The sequence below is a fragment of the Homarus americanus genome, unplaced genomic scaffold (genome assembly GCF_018991925.1).
Source record: "Homarus americanus isolate GMGI-L3 unplaced genomic scaffold, GMGI_Hamer_2.0 scaffold34921, whole genome shotgun sequence".
Taxonomy (NCBI): Eukaryota; Metazoa; Arthropoda; class Malacostraca; order Decapoda; family Nephropidae; genus Homarus; species Homarus americanus.
This window is the reverse complement of record NW_024741901.1, coordinates 6,576,671-6,596,144: the sequence shown is the minus strand read 5'-3', so window position 1 is coordinate 6,596,144 and position 19,474 is coordinate 6,576,671. Positions and strand designations below refer to the sequence as shown.

At 41.7% G+C, this 19,474-nt stretch overlaps 1 protein-coding gene across 1 annotated transcript in view; it reads right to left on the bottom strand.

Moving 5' to 3' along the window:
* Positions 1-1,281: 1,281 nt before the first annotated feature.
* LOC121876379 (endochitinase-like) overlaps positions 1,282-19,474 on the bottom strand; it is a 31,712-nt gene continuing 13,519 nt past the window's right edge. The window contains exons 9-11 of the mRNA XM_042381451.1: positions 15,030-15,111; positions 2,696-3,195; positions 1,282-2,539 (exon numbers count right to left, since the gene is read on the bottom strand). Of these exons, the coding sequence (XP_042237385.1) occupies positions 2,423-2,539; positions 2,696-3,195; positions 15,030-15,111 (699 nt within the window). The 3' untranslated portion in view covers positions 1,282-2,422. The remainder of the gene's footprint in view (positions 2,540-2,695; positions 3,196-15,029; positions 15,112-19,474) is intronic.

Here is a 19,474-nt window from a genome sequence, read left to right as displayed (position 1 = left end):
GAAACAGTGTTGTACTGTTCATCGCTTCACACCCAAAAACCTCATTTTGAGTAGTATCCCCTGAGCCATGGGTTAGTTAAGACGTCGTCTCCATCCTCTCCCTCCTGAAGGGGGGCGGGACACCACACCACACAGAGTCCTCCACCGCCACTCCGTCCTGTGAACCGTCGTCGACACGAGACTAAGCGTGTTAACCTAGGTTGTTATCCCCGTGGAAATATCACGTGTGGATGCCTGGTTGCGACAAGAGCAATCCAGGCTGGCCTATCAAACCTACAGTAAATGGTTAATTAATTCACGCTTACAGAGTTCTCCTGCACGACACCCGTCTACCGTGACCGTGATCGACACGAGACTAAGTGTGTTAACCTAGGTTTGTTATCCCAGTGGAAATATCACGTGTGGAAGCCTGGTTGCGACAAAAGCAATCCAGGCTGGTCTATTGCACCTAATGGTTAATTCAAGTCACGCTTACCAGTTCTACTTGCCGCGACAACCGTCCACAGTGACTGTCAGTGACGTGAGACTATGTGTGGTAACCCAAGAGTACCTTTTTGTTGTTATGGCCGTGGGAAGAAGTTCTTGTGATGAAGCCTGCTTGCAACAAAAGCAATCCAGGCTGGCAGTAAATGTATCACTTGAAGAATTAAGGCTCTGTTAAGTCACACCACAGTAGGGTAATCACATGTGTCCCCAAGTTGGAAATTCCCTGTTTTAGAAGATTAATTTTATTACAGCGTGAACGTGAGTAAATCATGTATCCATGCAAATTGTAAATCATTGTATGGAAGCTTGACAAATAAATGTAAGTGCAATTATCTGCCCGTATCTGTGATCCTATCTTATTATTGGTTATGACATAGTATCACCAATAACTTAGATGGATGTTGAAAATTAAATTAATTCATTAAATCATCATTTATCAAGTATAAATCATGGAATGTCGAGTGGTGGAGTGAACTTCTACGTAGATATGCCATAATCTCCTGTAAGTAACCAGTGTGAAGGTATCGAACTCTACGGTAAGAAATAAGAAATACGACATAATATTATCTTTATATAATATAATCCACTCCTACTCCTACTACCACCGATCCACCCCAAAACCATGACATATATATATATATATATATATATATATATATATATATATATATATATATATATATATATATATATATATATATATATATATATATATATATATCATGGAGATCCACAATGGAAACGTGGAAAAGATGAATCTTAATAAAACCAAACAAGAAAAAGGAAACACTGGAGCACCTTAACTTTCGTCTTTATTCAAGACACCTTCACAGGCAACTGAATTTACAGGGATTGAGAGAGGCTTAAAAACAATGGGTGATCTTACATAACATCACGTCAGGTCAATAATATAGGATCCACTACATAATTTTCTTCTGCATACAGGTATCAACAATATTACTCTACTACCATTTTCAATTAAATATTTTACATACCTCCTATCATTTTATAACCAACTAGACATGATGACTACATATTTTTTTATTATTATTATTCAGTGAAGTATCTTAAGAATATTAAGTGTGAGGCAACAATTCTTATATCAGTCAACGTGATAAACCGATGAAGAATGAATAGATAAATAAATAAACAGAAACCAGACACACACAAAAAATTATTCACATACATTATGTCTCGCAGTATTTCTAAAAAAAAATACATTCATAAGTCAAAGATAATTTATTCACAATTGATGGGAAAACTTTAAACATTAATTGAATGCAAAACAAACGACTTTTAAACGGCTAATGATGAAAGCAGTTCACAGTGAGTACTGTATACGGGAGAATATGAAGAAAAAATATACAACCTCAGATTGTAGTTGTAATAACACAATATAATATACTCTACTTGGTAAAGAAGTCGAGTTTCCTTAATTAGTAGTTGGGAAACAACCTTTACACCTTGTGGACTATTATGTATTTTGAATCTAAAAGAGACAGAATGCTTAACATTTATAATGCAGGATAGAACTCATGGTCTCAGAAGATCCAATTTCTGTGACCTCACGAGGAGTTACCATGTGAGGACTTCAAGATATCTAATGGCTTGAGAGTTAAATAGAAACTCGAGGACTAAAGAGCTAAAGAGAACCCACGAGCTGATGAATTCAATAGATCTCAACTTAAGCAGAGTTCAAGAGAACCAAACAAAAATAAAGCTCAAGAACACTTAACTGAAAGAAGCTCTAAAGAACCCAATAGCTCAAAGATTCATAAGAATTCAAGCGCTAAATAATTCATGAGAAACTAGCTGAAGGAGAGATCAAAACATAGCCCTATAGAGTTTATTAAAATCCATTTACAGTCACAGGTCTGTGGGGATGCAGGGGTTTAAGAAATCCTTGTTATGAAGTGCTGGTGTAATATATGAGAAGTTAACAGCCACTTCTGGCGACTGCTTCTGGCCAATTGCAGGTCTTTTCTGCCTGGTCCCAGTGGGTACCTTCCATGCATGTGTACAGCATCGGCTCCCCGTGCACACACCAGTAGTACTGTCCAGGGTTAAGTTATTTATATTAGTAAATACAAGACTAAATGTACAGTATATAGAAAAATTTGTTTGGATTAATCAAGAGGGTATATCAGAATATATGGTCACATGAAATTTACTATCCTGAGACCAGAACTTAATGTTGATGTAGCCTTACTTTAGAACAGTCTGGGTGGGGGAAGTACTGTTGAGTCGACATACAGTTGATCTTGTTAGCGACTCCAGGGGGAAACACTTCTAACGGAACGTCAGCAGCCTGAATTTCATCCTTTATTGGACTTGGAGGTTGTGGTTTTCCTGCCTGTGCTGGTGGCGCTATTGTGGCCACTGGTGGCGGTGCTGTTGCAGTGGCTGCTGGTTCTACTGCAGTGACTGCTGTTGGTGCTGCCGTCGGGGCCATTGGGGTGGTGGAGCTGGGATTCCAGGGCTTCCAATAGGTGACCTTGGGTGTGGTAGTAGTGGGGGGTGGCGTAGGCACCACGTAGTCCTTCATGTAGTCGTGCAGGATAGCAATGAGAGGGTTCACAGTGCCACACGTCCCCTGGAAGTCATCCATGTCGATGGCCCACGTCATGGCGCCGCCGTACCCATTGTTGATGATGAACTCCATCTTGATCCGGAGACTCCCCTCGTCCTCGTATCCTACCCATTGGTCGTCTGAATCAACCAAAAGAGGATTAAAAAATATCAATCCGTATTAACTCTTATACTTTATTATCAATCATTGTCAAGTATAGGTACATACCAGCATTGTTTAGGTACAGTTGTGTATAAGAAGAATTCGGCAGGGAGGGAGTATAAGCTGCCCCTGCCTCATAATTAAGCAAAAAAAAAATGTCTAGAAAGACAATTATAGATTTTTTATTTCGACTTCTATGCGACAAAACAAATCTCCACCTACCCCTACCTTCTCATACACCACCTCCCTCCTTCCCTCCCCATGTCTGCTAAATTCTTTTTGTCCACAACTGTACATTGTTTGTACCATCTACTGTAGGTAATAATTTAATGCTAATTTTTGACACCATACATCATATTACTCCTGTAGATAAAGAAAAACTATAGTGTCATTTTTTTTCTGTACGGTTTATTATAAATTTTATGCCATCAAAGAAGTTTTATCAAAGAGCGGCGTAATCAACCACAAACGTATTTCTATTAAGTCCTAAGTAACTTAATACATAACTAATAACATTTGAAAATGTAGTATTATATGATCACGATTTAACAAAATATATTATAAATGCTGTTATAATATGTCAAGTGTGTTACAAACATGGCTGCTCATACATTATATACCATCCTGTCTCTGGCAAAGAAGAAGATGCAGTCAGTAAAAATGGTTGCTTAAGACAAATACTAGAAATTAAACATATACATAATACCATTATCTGAAAAGCCTATAACATCCATTTTATATTATTATTAGTTTATAATATTATACATCATATGTATAAAAGTCACAAGCTATGTGGTCGGAAATAGCAGAAGTACTTGCTGGGCTTCCGTGGCTTTTTTTTTTTTTTGTATTTGACACTAACTTGGGGATCCAGCCACATAATTTGTTTTTGTTTTTGAGGTATGGATCGGTTTCACGCTGTCATCGTTTTGTAAGTCCATCAACTCGTCGATCTGATGAGGGTAGTAGGTAGGAGGCAGCTATCAAACAGGGTGGTACTACCCCCTGGGAAGATAATGGAAGCTTAATGTGTTGTCTAGTGGTAGACCCTGCTGCCATATGGCATCACGAAAATTGTGACCAAGTCCCAGGTTGCTCATCTCTAACTTTCTGCCTCATTTACACACAATTGCAGGGTTTCAATTGTTTCTCTTACTTTGACAACACGACATACATAGTATATTGTTTCTCACTATTGAATTTTCTTTCCATTTTGTATTTCCTTATGGTTATTTATTATTATTATTACAGTGTTGTTATTACTATTATTATTATTATTATTATTATTATTATTATTATTATTATTATTATTATTGTTATTGTTATTGTTATTGTTATTGTTATTGTTATTGTTATTGTTATTGTTATTATTATTATTATTATTATTATTATTATTATTATTATTATTATTATTATTATTTTATCAATTTTTGTATTTTTATTATTAATTTGATTTAATATGAATTATTACTATAATTACATTTTTGTCCCCCAGGCCCTGGTGTGGGTCAGTGACCTGTGCTCGGGTGGGCTAATCCCCGTAAAAAAGAAAAGAAAAACAAAGACACTTATTATTTTCGCAGTTAAAAAGAAATGGCTGAGTAATCCAAGAGGGAAAGTTCAATTGTTTGAGATCGGTAAATCTGTCGCTCAACTCAACATGCAGGTTATAAAGATGTTCAGAGATGATTCGGAGGACATCATCCGATGGTTCACATTTGCTGAGATGCGTCAATTGGGACAGCTTATTCTTCATGATCTGGGTCCTCCAAAAGTTCACTTTGTTTATAAAACCACAGATTTTGGTTTTGCAGTCAATGAGAGTCTTTTGTTCATCATGCAGTTCCTTATATAAAGCGTTCAATTTGCCAAAAATATCTGCAAGATGTGAAATAATGGTCTTGGATTCACTGGATTTAAAAAACTGATAGTCATCACGGTCCCCACCAAAGTCCAACAAGGTGTCGGAAGGAACACTGAACCTTTCCAGACATTTGCCTTTCGAGAGCCATTGCACAGAGAACTATACATAATCCTCCCCAATTCCTCCCCTGCCCAAAATTCCTCCCCTTGGACTTGAAATTCCTCCCCCGGGGGTCCAAGTGGACCCTGTTGAGAACAACTGCTCTAGACCAATATACATGTCTACTGGAGGGGCAATGGGGTATTTGGTCGACTCAGCATCTTGAATGCATTTAGGACCTTTGTGATATATTTCATCAAAGTGCTCCAGCAAATTTTCCTGTACAGTCAGATCCTGTGAAGGCATGGAAACCTGGGAGGCTCTCTGCCCAATAACATCATATGGATTTGAAAGAAACAATGTGTCATCGCTCACCAGTTCCTGTTATCGTACTTGCATTTTCTTCATGTTGAGGCTGCTTTGATATGCCTAGAACAAAGACACCAGTGTCTGGTGACATCATACGTACGGTTGTGTGTGTGTGTGTGTGTGTGTGTGTGTGCGTGTACATACAGGGTGGTGTAATGCGTCTAGTGTGGCAGCACTATGTTAGTGTTAAGGTGCAAGCACTGCTTGCTTCCTCGGGCTCTCAGCTACCGCCGCTGGCTAGCCCTCGTGGCGAACAAGGAAGCAGCTTGCATAAGTCCTCCACTGCCAGTACACAGCCTCTTCACCAGCAAGACTCCTGTTGTGCCTCTGTGTGGCAACACAAGGTAATCGGGTGCCTCGAGACCTCAGGCTAGATCACCAGGGGATCTCGGAGTAGCAGTGGGCCCCAGAGGGACGGCGCATAGACCCACTGGCATGTGGACACGCCCTGGCGCCTACCAACCACTGCCCCGCTGCCTTGCGGATTAGCCTTGGCAGGTATAAGGCTACGGGAGTAAACCCCGACCGAAAAATCTGCGGTGGAGCCCCGCATCAGGCAAACTTACTTACAGAGCTCCACCCCAACGGCGGTATAGGCAGAAGAGGTGACCAGCATGGGAACCCAACGACTACACCGGTGGAAGAAGGCAATGCATGATGGACAGGCTACTAAGGCGAAACCCAACAAACTGGGCTATCAGCAGTCCATTGCAACTCTCCTTCTCCCCAGTCACTGCAACACTTGCACCACTGGATCAGGAAAAGGGAGAGCCAAAATGTGTGGTTGCAGTCTGCGCTTCTGCCTCACCACATAGATCAACTCATGCACAGCCATTATCCAGCTCATCATACTCTCATCATCATCAAACCCTTATACCCCAAAAGTTCTATGGGGATGGCCGAGTGGCGACGGGGACAGGCAGAGATGCATGCCGAGAATCTCTAGTCACAACTCTGCAAATGGGCGGCACAGATAAGATGGTCGTTTATGAACTGGGATCTAGGCAGCAGTGCAATCCGGTCCTGTCTATTCGACTGAGCAGCCCATTCGAGGAGCCACTCTGCTCACCCCACATGGGGAGGGGGCTGGAAAAGGTGCCCTAAACATAGTCTGCCCAAAGAACGAACCTGACTGGGCAACCGCACCCAGTAAGGTCATCCTTATGTGGTCGAAAACACAATTATAATCACAGATAAAAAACAAAAACAAAAAACTATACAACCTTTTATGGTCGCTGCATGGAATGTCAGGACCCTTATGGATACTGACTCAAATGCACGTCCTGAAAGAACCGCGTTTAGTGAGTCCCGGCTCCCAGACGAGGGTTGACTCACAGAACGGGGGTCTGGCTACACCTTCTTCTGGGAGGGTAAGCCTGTTGTGGGGAGAAACCGCATTTATGGAATTGGCTTTGCCATCCGCTAACACATCCTACACAGGCTAACTGAAATGAGTATTGGCATCAACAAGCACCTCATGACGTTCAAAGTCCCACTGAATCACTCACATCATGCCTTTTTCAACAGTTCATACGCTCCAACACTGGATGCAGAGGATGAAATAAAAGGAGGCCTTTTATGCCGACCTTGACAGAGTGCTAACCTCTATCCCTGGAGGAGATTGGGTTGTGCTCCTTGGTGACTTCAATGCCAGAGTTGGTAGAGATACTGACATTTGGTAGGGAATCATAGGGGAAAATGAACTAGGCAAGTGTAATTCCCCACGGCCTACTCCACCTCAGCAAGTGTGCTGCACATAACCTCATTATCACCAATACTTTGTTTAGGCAGGCCAACAAGTTCAAAGGTTCGTGGCACCACCCAAGATCCAAACACTGGCATCTCACTGACTACAGCATTGTCTGAGAAAGAGATCGCCGAAATGTCCTCATCACCTGAGCAATGCGTGGCTCAGACCACTGCCACACTGATCATCGGCGTGTTAGAGCCAAGCTCTCACTTCACGTCGCCCCAAAATGGCGAGGCAACAAATCTGCAGAAGAAGTTTTAACACTAAGCGTCTGGAGGATCCAGTGGTAGCACATGATTTCAGAGAGCAGCTCGAACATGGGCTGATAAACAACCCAAATCCCAGTGCCGAATGGAGCATTCTTGACACGGTAATGACAGATAGACTCTTGGCCAGGTCGAATGAATACACCAGAATTGGTTTGATGAAAATGACCTGGAAATCAATGTATTCGTCGATGATAAACGTGCTGCTTTAACTGACAGGCGTAACAACCCTCAGCCTAGGACCCTGCGCAAGAAGAAACCAGCAGCCCATTGCAAACTTCGCAAACTAAAGAACTACTGGTTTAAAAATAAAGCATGTGAAACGCAAAAATTTGCAGACTAACACAAGATGCGTGAATTTTTCAATTCCACTAAAACATTTTATGGGCCAATCACTCATGGCGCAATCCTCCTCTGCTCATCCGGTGGTAACTCCCTAATTAAAGACGAAGAAGGCATCCGTCAGCGCTAGAAAGAGGACTGCCATTCACTGTACAACCGAAACACTGATGTGGATGTCCTGGCTATGCAGCAGGTCCCCCAGCACCCAGAGCAGACCCATCTCAGCTATCTTCTTTCCCTGGGTGAGATAGCTACTGCCATCAAACAGATGAAAAATAACAAAGCCTCAGGGCCTGATGGAATCCCAGCAGAGATATGTAAAGCAGTAGGACCTCTGCTTACTAGCCGCCTCCACTCTCTCCTGGAGAATATATGGGAAAAGGAGGAAATCCCCCAGGATCTTAAAGACGCCTCATCATCAATATTTATAAGAACAGAGGAGACTGTTCAGACTGTGGCAACTACGATTATCGCCCGGGTTCTCCTAAACAGACTACTACATGAGGCAGAAAACTTCCTCCCAGAATTTCAATGTGGCTTTAGACCACCACGTGGCACCATTGACATGATCTTTGCTGCCCGCCAGATACAGGAAAAGTACAGAGAACAGCGTCGTGACCTGTACATGGCCTTTATCGACCATACCAAGGCCTTTGACTCGGTCAACAGGGAAGCCCTATGGCAGACCTTCAGCCGGTTTGGCTGCCCACTAAAATTCATCTTTATTGTGAGGCAACACCACGACAGCATGAACGGCAGTGTCCTGCTCACTGGCACCCAGTTTGAATTCTTCCCCATCCAAACGGGGATAAAACAAGATTGTGTACTGGCGTCAATTCTCTTTTCCATTTTTTTGGCTGCCTTCCTCACTCGTGCTAGTGCCAATTTAGCCGGCGGGGTGGACATAGAGTACCGGATGAAGGATCTTTTCAATATAAGACGACTCCACTCAGGAACAAAGATGTCGGCGGATTCCATTACTGAACTTCAGTATGCAGACGACCTCACCCTTGTCGCTCACACTGAACGCAACCTACAGGAGATTCTGATCACCTATGCAGATGGGTATGCACACTTGGGCCTTGAGGTGAATGTGAGTAAGACTCAGATTCTCTTTCAGCCTGCCCTGGTTCAGCCACACCTCCACCATCCATCCAGCTTAATGATACTACCCTCTCTAATGTTACCCACTTTCAGTATCTCGGCTCCCACCAGTTAACCACCGCGGACATCGATCAAGAGATTCAACATCGGATCAGATGTGCATCTCAAGCCTTTGGCAGACTCCGTACCCGTGTCTGCAGCTGAAGGGAGCTGAAATTATCTACAAAGTTGCACGTATATCGAGCAGTGGTCCTCCCCACCTTGCTGTATGTCAGTGAGACAGGAGGCAGTTTTCTCACTGACACCAACTGTAGGAACATCGAAGCTACCATTATCCATGAACATCTACGTTGGACTGGCCATGTTACCCGCATGGACGACAGTAGGCTGCCAAAGCAGCTACTTTACAGTCATCTAACGAATAGTAAACGTAATGCTGGCCGGCAAACCTGAAAAGTGCCAAATCGACCCCCTCTCCTGGAAACGATCTCTTCATACTATAATGCTTGGAGGATCACTACAAGAGTAGGTGTCAGTTCTTTCGAATTAACCCGACTGCAAACCGAGGGAGACAAGCACCAGCGTCCGGAAAGACGCTGTCGCCGCCCCTCCCGCACTAGATGGAGCCATCCACATGTGCAACATCTGTTTGCTTCCTTGCCATAACGTATGTTTGATAACAATTACTAAAAGGCTGTTCATAACACAGGATCTAACAGATACACGTATACCCACTTTATGCATACTTATAGTAACTGACTGGGTTATTTATGATATTGATATTTTATATAATAAACTTAAATTGAAAACCCAAATGATAGTATTTTGATCTTTTGTCACTTTAGACACTCAGTGTGTCATGCCTCTCAGGCAATTTTTTTCCTCGCTTTCTTCTCTGGACAAATACTACCTTAAATTCCATTAGAAAAAATGACACCATATTCATTTTCTTAATCTATGGGTTCCAAGGTTTAAAGTGGTATATGGTGTCAAAAATTGACATGAAATTCTTACGGGACATAAGCCCCTACAATATACAGTCAACAACAGAAGTTCGTCCTAATTGAGGTGTATATACATCTCAGAGGACACTACTCAGTCGAGTGTCCATACCTGGAGCTGGCGGACGCCTGCTCCACAAAGGGTCTCAGCTCAAAGTTAAAGAAGACACAAGTCCCAAAAAAAAAAACTGCGAGGGCAAACTTTTTCGGAGTGAGAATTATGAACTCTTGGAATTCTGCCAGAGTATTGTGACGGCACCGAGTGTGAACTCTTTCAAGACTACTGTAGACTTGACCAATAATGGAGCAGGTTCAGATACATCCAGGAGCCAGTGATGCCCAGTATTTGCCAACAGAGCGTAACAGAGACGTGACCAACCGCCCAAGCTGCTAACGAGCCGACAAGTGGCGAAGAGGATCAAAAGTAAAAGTAAGTAAAAAGAATCAACGTGCTGCATGACATGAGACAAGTGTTCTGGTAACAATGTATGCGGTTAAGTTGATAGATTGCTTTAAATAGTTAGTTATCTAAAATTTATGATCGGAGATTGTCTAAAAATACATTTCTTGTATATAACTTAATTAGTGTCATTGTGTGAAATGTGGGAAAATAATGTTATTGAGAAATACCCCGTATATGACATTGCCGTATTATGAATGTCATTAAGGATGAAAAATGGCCCGTTGTCATCAGCAGTAAGAATAATAATACAGTATACATCAGATTCCCAGTTATGAATCATCATCTTGCAGTAATGTCATATATTTTTCAATAAAATTATTTCCCACATTTTACTCATTGATACCAAATATGTTATATTGCACACATAAATATATTCTTAAGCAAATTACAATCCTAAATTTTAAATAAGTAGCCATTTAAAGCATATATTTCAACACATCCCCATACAGTTTTACCATATTATCTGCCTCATATCATGCACTATGGTTCGGGACGAACTTCTGCTGTTGACAGTACAGTGTGTGTGTACGAGCACTGTCTAGCTTCTTCATTTATATGCCTGTACTGCACTGTCTAGGTATATTGTATGCTGTACCTGCATTATCTATATATATGCTTAATCAATGTAAACGTTTATGATAATTTTAATGAATAATCTATCTATCTATCTATCTATCTATCTACATCAGTCCCTTTTCCATACAAGCTCAAAATATACTACATTCTAAAATTACTCTCTCACACACACACTACTACTTCTACTTTGCTGTTCCTCGGAAACGAGTATGACGATCATCTAGCTATGATACAATGATATGAGTTATTAAGGATGTCACCTACGTTGGTGAGTTTTGAGGTGAATCGAGAGGCCGATACGGGATCGACAGGGCCGTCCACAGATGTTGCACGTGTAGAAGGCTACATCTAGTGCGGGAGGGGAGGCGGCAGCGTCTTGCTGGCGCTTGTCTGCCTCGGTATGCAATCGGGCTAACTCGAAAGTATTGACACTTTCTCGTGTGATCCTCCTCCAAGCACTACGGTGTGGAGCGATCGTTTCCTAGGTGAGGGGGTAGATTTGACACACTCTCAGGTTTGTCTTAAGACTCTCCTGATACTTTTTCCGTTGCTAGCCAGCGTTACGTTTGCTCTTCGTTAGGAAACTGTAAATTAGCTGCTTTGGCAGTCTATTGTAGTTCATGCGGGTAACATGGCCAGTCCAACGTAGTTGTGTCAGCGAGAATACTGGCATTTGTTCTCTTGTTTTCCCAGAGAACTCGGAGGATGGAACGTAGACTACGTTGGTGAAAGGTTTCAAGTGCCTTGAGGTGCCTCCTGACATACAGCATGGTGGGGAGGACCACTGCTCGATACACGTGCAGCTTTGTAAATAATTTCAGCTCCCTACAGCTGAAGACACGGGTATGGAGTCTGCCAAAGGCTTGAAATGCACATGCGATCCGATATTGAATCTCTTCATCCATGTCCACGATGGTGGACAGGTTGGAGGCAAGGTATTGGAAGTGAGTAACATTAGAGAGAGTAGTACCGTTAAGCTGGATGGATGGTGGAGGTGTGGTTGGACCACGGGCAGGATGAAAGGGAATTCTGAGTCTTACGTGCATTCACCTCAAGGCCGAAGTGTGCGTTCGCATCTGCATAGGTGTTCAGGATCTCCTGTATGTCACGTTCAATGTGAGCGACGAGTGTGAGGTCGTCTGCATACTGAAATTCAGTGATGGAAGTTCCCGACACCTTTGTTCCTGCCTGGAGTCATCTTATGTTGAAAAGTTCCTTTATCCGGTACTGGATATCCACCCCGCTGGCTAAATTGGCACTGGCACGAGTAAGAAAGGCAGCCAAGAAGATAGAAAAGAGAGTTGGGGGCCAGTGCACATCCTTGTTTTATCCCCGTTTGGATGGGGAAGAACTCAGACTGGGTGCCATTGTGTTGGACACTGCCGTTCATGGCATCGGAGAGTTGCCTCACATTGGAAATGAATTTTGGTTGGCAGCCAAAACGACTCATTTGTACCAGAGGGCTTCCCTGTTGACTGAGTCGAAGGCCTTATTTAGGTCAATAAAGGCCATGTACAAGTCATGACGCTATTCTCTGCAGTTTTTTTTTGCATCTGAAGAGCAGAAAAGATCATGTCAGTGGTGCCACGTGATGTCTAAAACCACATTGAGATTCTGGCAGGAAGTTTTCCGCCTCAGGAAGAAGTCTGTTTAGGAGGACTCGGGCGATAATCTTGCCAACTACAGACAGCAGTGAGATCCCGTGGTAGTTTCCACAGTCTAACCAGTCTCCCTTAATCTTATAAATATTGACGATCGAGGCTTCTTTAAGATCTTGGGGGATTTCCTCCTTTTCCCATATATTCTCCAGGAGAGAATGGAGATGGATGGCAAGAAGAGGTACTTCTGCTTTATACACCTCGGTTGGGATTCCATCATGCTCTGTGGCTTTGTTATTTTTCATCTGTTTGATGGCAGTAGCTACCTCATCTAGGGATGGAGGATAGCTGAGGTGAGTCAGCTCTGGGTGCTGAGGAGCATGATGGGTCGTCAGGACATCTACATCGATGTTTCGGTTGAGTAGCGAATGGTAGTGCTCTTTCCAGCGCTGACGGATGCTTTCTCCGTCTTTAATTAGGGAGTTACCGTCGGATGAGCAAAGGGGGATCCAAGCCATGAATAGCTGGGTCATATATTGTTTTCGAAGAATTTAAAAATTTACGCATCTTGTGTTGATCCGAAGATTTTTGCATCTCACATTCATTATTTTTCCACCGTTCATTCAGTAGTTTGCGAAGTTCGCGTTGGACTACCGTATTCTTCTCGTGGAAGGTATCAGCTTTGCTCCGAGACTTAGGGTTGCTTTGCCAGTCAGTGAGAGCAGCACGTTTATAATTGACGTGTACTTCGATTTCCGGGTCGGTTTCATTAAACCAATCTTGGTGTTTTCTTTTGATCTGGCCGGGTATCTCGTTGCAAGTTTTTGTGATGACAGCTTTAAAGGGACCCTATTCGGCACTGGGATTTTGGTTGTTTGTTGTTGGGCTGTTTGCCAGCTCATCATTGTGCTGCTCTCTTAAGGCATGTGCTTCCGCTGGATCCTCCAGTTGCTTGGTGTTTAAACCTCTTCTGGAGGCTTATTGCTTTCTCCGTTTTGGGGCGACGTGAAAGCAAAGTTTGACTCTGACGCGCCGATGATCTGTATCACAGTGGTCTGAGCCACGCATGGCTCTCGTGATGAGGACATCTCGGTGAACTCTTTCTGAGACAATGATGTAGTCAATGAGATGCCAATGTATCGATCGTGGGTGTTGCCATTAACCCTTGATCTTATCGATCTGCCTAAACAAGGTGTTGGTGATAATGAGGTTGTGTTCAGCACACTTGCTGAGGAGAAGTTGGACGTTGGGATTACACTTGCCTTCTCCGTTTCTCCCTATGATTCCCTGCATCTCTGCCAACTCTTACATTGAAGTCATCTAGGAACACAACCTTATCTTCTCTGGGGGTAGAGGTTAGCACTCTGTCAAGGTCGGCGTAAAAGGACTCCTTGATGTCATCCTCTGCATCCAGTGTTGGGGCGTATACAATGATGAAGAAGGCGGAACTTGAGTGATTCAATGGGACTCGAAACGTCATGAGGCGCTTGTTGAACCCAACAGGGAGTTCAGTTAGCCTATGTAGGATGGATTGGCGAATGGCAAAGCCAACTCCGCAAATGATGGTTTCCCTCTGCAGCAGGCTTACCCTTCCAGAAAAAGGTATAGCATAGGCTGCAACCACAAATCTTGGCTCTCCCTTTTCCTGATCCAGTGGTACAAGTAGTTGCATCGACTGGGGAGAGAGAGATGCAATGGAATGCCGCTAGCCTTGTTTGTTGGGTTTCGCCTATCCATCATGCACTGCCTTCATCCGTCGATGTAGTCGTTGGGTTCCCATATTGGTCACCTCTTCTACCTATACCGCCATTGGGGTCATGCTGGAGCTCTGTAAGTATGTCTGCCTGTTGCGGATTAACCTATCAAGGTTAATCCGCAAGGCAGTGGGTCAGTGGTTAGTAGGCGCCAGGACGTGTCCACATGCCAGTGGGCTTATGCACCGTCCCTCTGGGGTCCACTGTTCCTCCAAGATCCCCTACTGGTCTAGTCTAGGCTCAGGAGGCACCCAAATACCGTGTGTTGCCACGAGGAGGCACAACAGGGGTGTTGATGGTGAAGAGGCTGTATACTGGCAGGGGATGACATACTCCCTGTTCACCTTGAGGGCAATCCAGCGGCAGTAGTTGAAAGCAAGAGGAAGCAAGCAATGCCTGCACTTTAACACTAACATAACACTGCCACACTAGATGCATGGCATCACACATACATACAAACATATATTCGTGTATATATATATATATATATATATATATATATATATATATATATATATATATATATATATATATATATATATATATATATATATATATATATATATATATATATATATATATATATATAAATATATATATGTATACATATACATCAAGTTACTGACCTTTAAAGGCATAGGGACACATTCCTTTGTCGTCGAATTTTTTGGTCCACCCCGAGTTAGGGTCATTAACCAGTGAGCAGATCTGTGGGAATTAAGGGGTCATGTAAGGCCAAGGCTTTATCCAGGTCAAAGTTACTATAAACAGTCATTCACTAACAGGATACAGCTGTAGTGCGACACTGATAACGAATAACTAATATATATATATATATATATATATATATATATATATATATATATATATATATATATATATATATATATATATATATATATATATATATATATATATATATATATATATATATATTTCACGTAGATCCACAGTGGAAACGTTGATTAGATAAATCTTGATAAAATCACACAAGGAAAATGGAAACAATGGAGAACCTTAGCTTCCGTCTTTATTCAAGACATCTTCATAGGCAACTGAATTACAAAGACTAAGAGAGAGCTTATGAACATAGGGTAACCTTACATAACATGAGGTCAGGTCCTAAAAACAGACATCCACTAATCCACACACCAACGACACAAACATAAGAAGAGATTATAAGAACTGGCGACATAACTAGTCATGTCACGTCAGGATAAAAAATATGAGACCCACTAATCATCTATCATACATCAAACTTACATGCTTTCAAAGCACTTTTAACCTTGGGCCACTGACAAATAAATTTGTGTAACATATTATCAGTTTTGTACTGACCATCACTAAGGTTTATAGAATACAGTTCTCTAGTCAAAATTGCTTCAACTAAAAGTTTTTCTGTGACACATGATGATTTATACACTTCTAAACTGTTTTCCCAATCTATGGGGTGATTATTATTCCTTATATGAACGAAAAGTGCACTGCTTTCAGATGCCGTTCTAAAATATTACTTATGCTTTTTAATTCTGAGTTGCAATGCTTTCCCAGTCTGACCTACATAATTTTCATTACAATTGCTACATGGAATACAGTAAACACTTCCATTTACATTCAAGGTTGGGCTATTCTTAATTTGTATATTAGTAATAGTTGAGTCATACTTAAAAACAACATTAATGTTTAATAATTTAAGGGATTGAACTAACGGGACAAATTCAATGCGATAAGGTAGAATCAAAATATTCTTAAATAAGAGCATAAGAACATAAGAAAATAAGGAGTCTGCAATAGGCCGGTTGGCCTGTGCATGGCAGCTCCTGTCGAGAGTTACTACCACTCTCTATCATCCATGAATCTATCTAGCCTCCTTTTGAAACTTTCCAGCATTCCAGTACTTACTACAAAGTTGCTAAGCTTGTTCCACTCGTCCACCACCCTATTTGTGAACCAGTTCCTTCCTATCTCCCTCCTGAACCTAAACTTATCCAACTTAAATCCGTTGCTCCGAGTCCTATCCTGCTCGGATAAAATAAGAACTTTATCTATATCCCCTTTATTGATTAATTTCACCCACTTAAATACTTCTATCATATCTCCCCTCACTCTTCGTCTTTCTAGGGAATGCAAGTTTAGTTTCTTTAACCTATCTTGTTATGGGAGGTTTCTAAGTCCCGGAATCATTTTCGTCATTCTCATCCAACTTAAATCCGTTGTTCCGAGTCCTATCCTGCTCGGATATTATAAGAACTTTATCTGTATCTCCTTTATTGATTCCTTTTACCCACTTAAATACTTCTATCATATCTCCCCGCACTCTTCGTCTTTCTAAGGAATGCAAGTTTAGTTTATTTAACCTATCTTGATATGGAAGGTTTCTAAGTCCCGGTATCATTTTCGTCATTCTTCGCTGCACCGACTCTGGTGAATTGATATCCATTCTATAATAAGGGCACCAGAACTGAACCGCATAATCGAGATGCGGCCTGATTAGCGCAAGATATAGTTGCAATAAGACCTCTGCACTCCTATTACTTACATTTCTAGATATAAAATCTAATATTCTGTTTGCCTTATTTCGAACATTAACGCACTGTTTTTTTTAGGCTGTAGGTCCGGGCTTACAAGTACATAAGAACATAAGAACATAAGAATAGAGGAAACTGCAGCGGGCCTATTGGCCCATACTGGGCAGTCCCGTTTACACTTAACCCCTATTGCTCATATGAGCATCCAACCTATGTTTGAAGCTATCCAGCGTATTCGAGTTAATAATAATATTTGGAAACTTGTTCCATTCATCCACTACTCTGTTACCAAACCAGTGTTTACATATTTCGAGCCTAAATCTAAATTTGTCTAATTTTAAACCATTGTTACGAGTTCTCTCCTGGTTGGATAGTTTGGGTATCTTTGTAATGTCCCCATTGTTCTGCCCTGACTTCCATTTATACACCTCTATCATATCGCCTCTCACTCTATGTCTCTCGAGGGAGTGCAAATTAAGATGCTTTAACGTGTCTCTGTACTCAAGGTTCCTAATGCCTGGGATTGGCCTTGTCATTCTCCTCTGAATTCTTTCCAAGGATTCTATATCCATTCTGTAATAAGGTGACCAGAATTGATCTGCATTATCCAAGTGAGGTCTCACAAACGCAAGATATAGTTTTAGGATGACCTCGCTAGTCTTGTAACTAACACTCCTTTGTATGTACCCAAGTACTTTATTAGCCTTGTTTCGAGCAAATACACATTGTTTACTTGGCTTAAGGTTCCGACTTATCATTACTCCTAAATCTTTCTCGCAGTCGGATTTCTCAATGGCATCGTTGTTCATCTGGTAACTGGTTTCCCTGTTTACATCTCCTATACTGAGTACTTTACATTTGCCCACGTTGAATTTCATCTGCCATTTTTCAGACCATTCGAAAAGTTTGCTTAGATCTTCCTGTAGTTTTGTGGAGTCCTCCTCAGATTTAATAACAGGTCCTATTTTGGTGTCATCAACAAATTTTTTTATGTTGTTGTCTATGCCGATATCTATGTCTTTTATGTATATAAAAATAATAATGGCCCAAGTACTGAGCCTTGGGGAACTCCACTAATGACGTTGCTCCAATGGGATTTAGTGCCATGTGCTTCTACCTTTCTAATTAGTCTTTCGTGGGGGACTCTGTCGAAGGCTTTGCTAAAGTCGAGATATACCACATCATAATTGTGCCCCTCGTCCACCGATTCGAAAACTACTGAAAAGATGTTAATAGATTAGTTAGACAAGAAAGCCCACTTGTGAAGCCATACTGGGAATCATTGATCAATCGGTGCTTCTCCAGGTGATTTCGAATCGAGTTTGAAATGATTGCTTCCAGTAATTTGCCTACTATTGATGTTAGACTGATTGGGCAGTAGTTAGAGGATAGTGATCTATCCCCCTTCTTGAAAATCGGTATTACATTTGCTGTCCTGCAGGATTCTGGTACTACAACTTTGCTAAGGGCATACTAAGCTCTTCCTTACATTCCTCTAATACTCTGGCAAATATCCCATCGGGACCAGGTGACTTATTAGGCTTTAGTTTGTCTATTTGCTAACTAACATCGTTACAAGTCACTACTATCTCGCTTAATTTGTTTTCTTCACTATCTCTGAATAGAGTCGGTGCCTCGGGTATCATATTTAAATTTTCGGTGGTGGAAACTGTTGAAAAATATTTATTCAGATTATTGCTCATTTCTCCGTCGTTATCAGTTAGCTCGCCGGTATCTGACAGTATTGGTCCAATCTTTTCTCGTGTTTTAGTTTGACACATTTTGTAGAATCCTTTGGGGTTTGTCTTCGCCTCCCTTGCTATCCTTACCTCATTATTCCTCTTGGCCTTCCTTATCTCTGTTTTAACTCTAATCGCCAATACCTTATAATAATCCCGGAGGTAAATTTCGCCACGATTTATCCTTCTACCTATAGCCTTCCTTTGGCCAATAATGTTCTTTAAATAATTATTTATCCATTTAGGGTCATTGTTGTCTGACCCTTTGTGCATTAAGTAACTCATTATTTAAATTGTCGTCGAACTCGGCAATCTCAGATCTCGTTATCAGGTCGGTGTCAACCGTCAGGTTCGCAGGTGCGGTGAGGTCGGTGTGAGTCACCCCCAGGCATGATACCCCTTCCCTCAACTACCTCTTCAAACTATCAAAGTTTGCCCTTCTGAAATCTGGGACTTTAGTAGAATTTTCCTTTCGTCCGCCCTGAAAATCTAACTGGAATCTAATTTCTTTGTGATCGCTGTTTGCAAGTTCGTTCCCTACTTCGACATTGCTAATAAGGTTTTCTGTGTTCGACAGAACTAAATCGAGTATATTATTACCCGGGTGGGTTCGCTTATATGTTGACTTAGGAAACAGTCCTGGATCATTTCGAGAAAATCCTCTGATTCTGAGTTACCCTTAAGGTCAGTCCAATCTATTTGGCAAGGTTAAAGTCGCCTACTATACAGACTTTGTTGTGTATGGAAGCCCTGCGCATTTCATCCCAGATAAGACGCTCATTAACTCTATCAAGATTGGAAGGT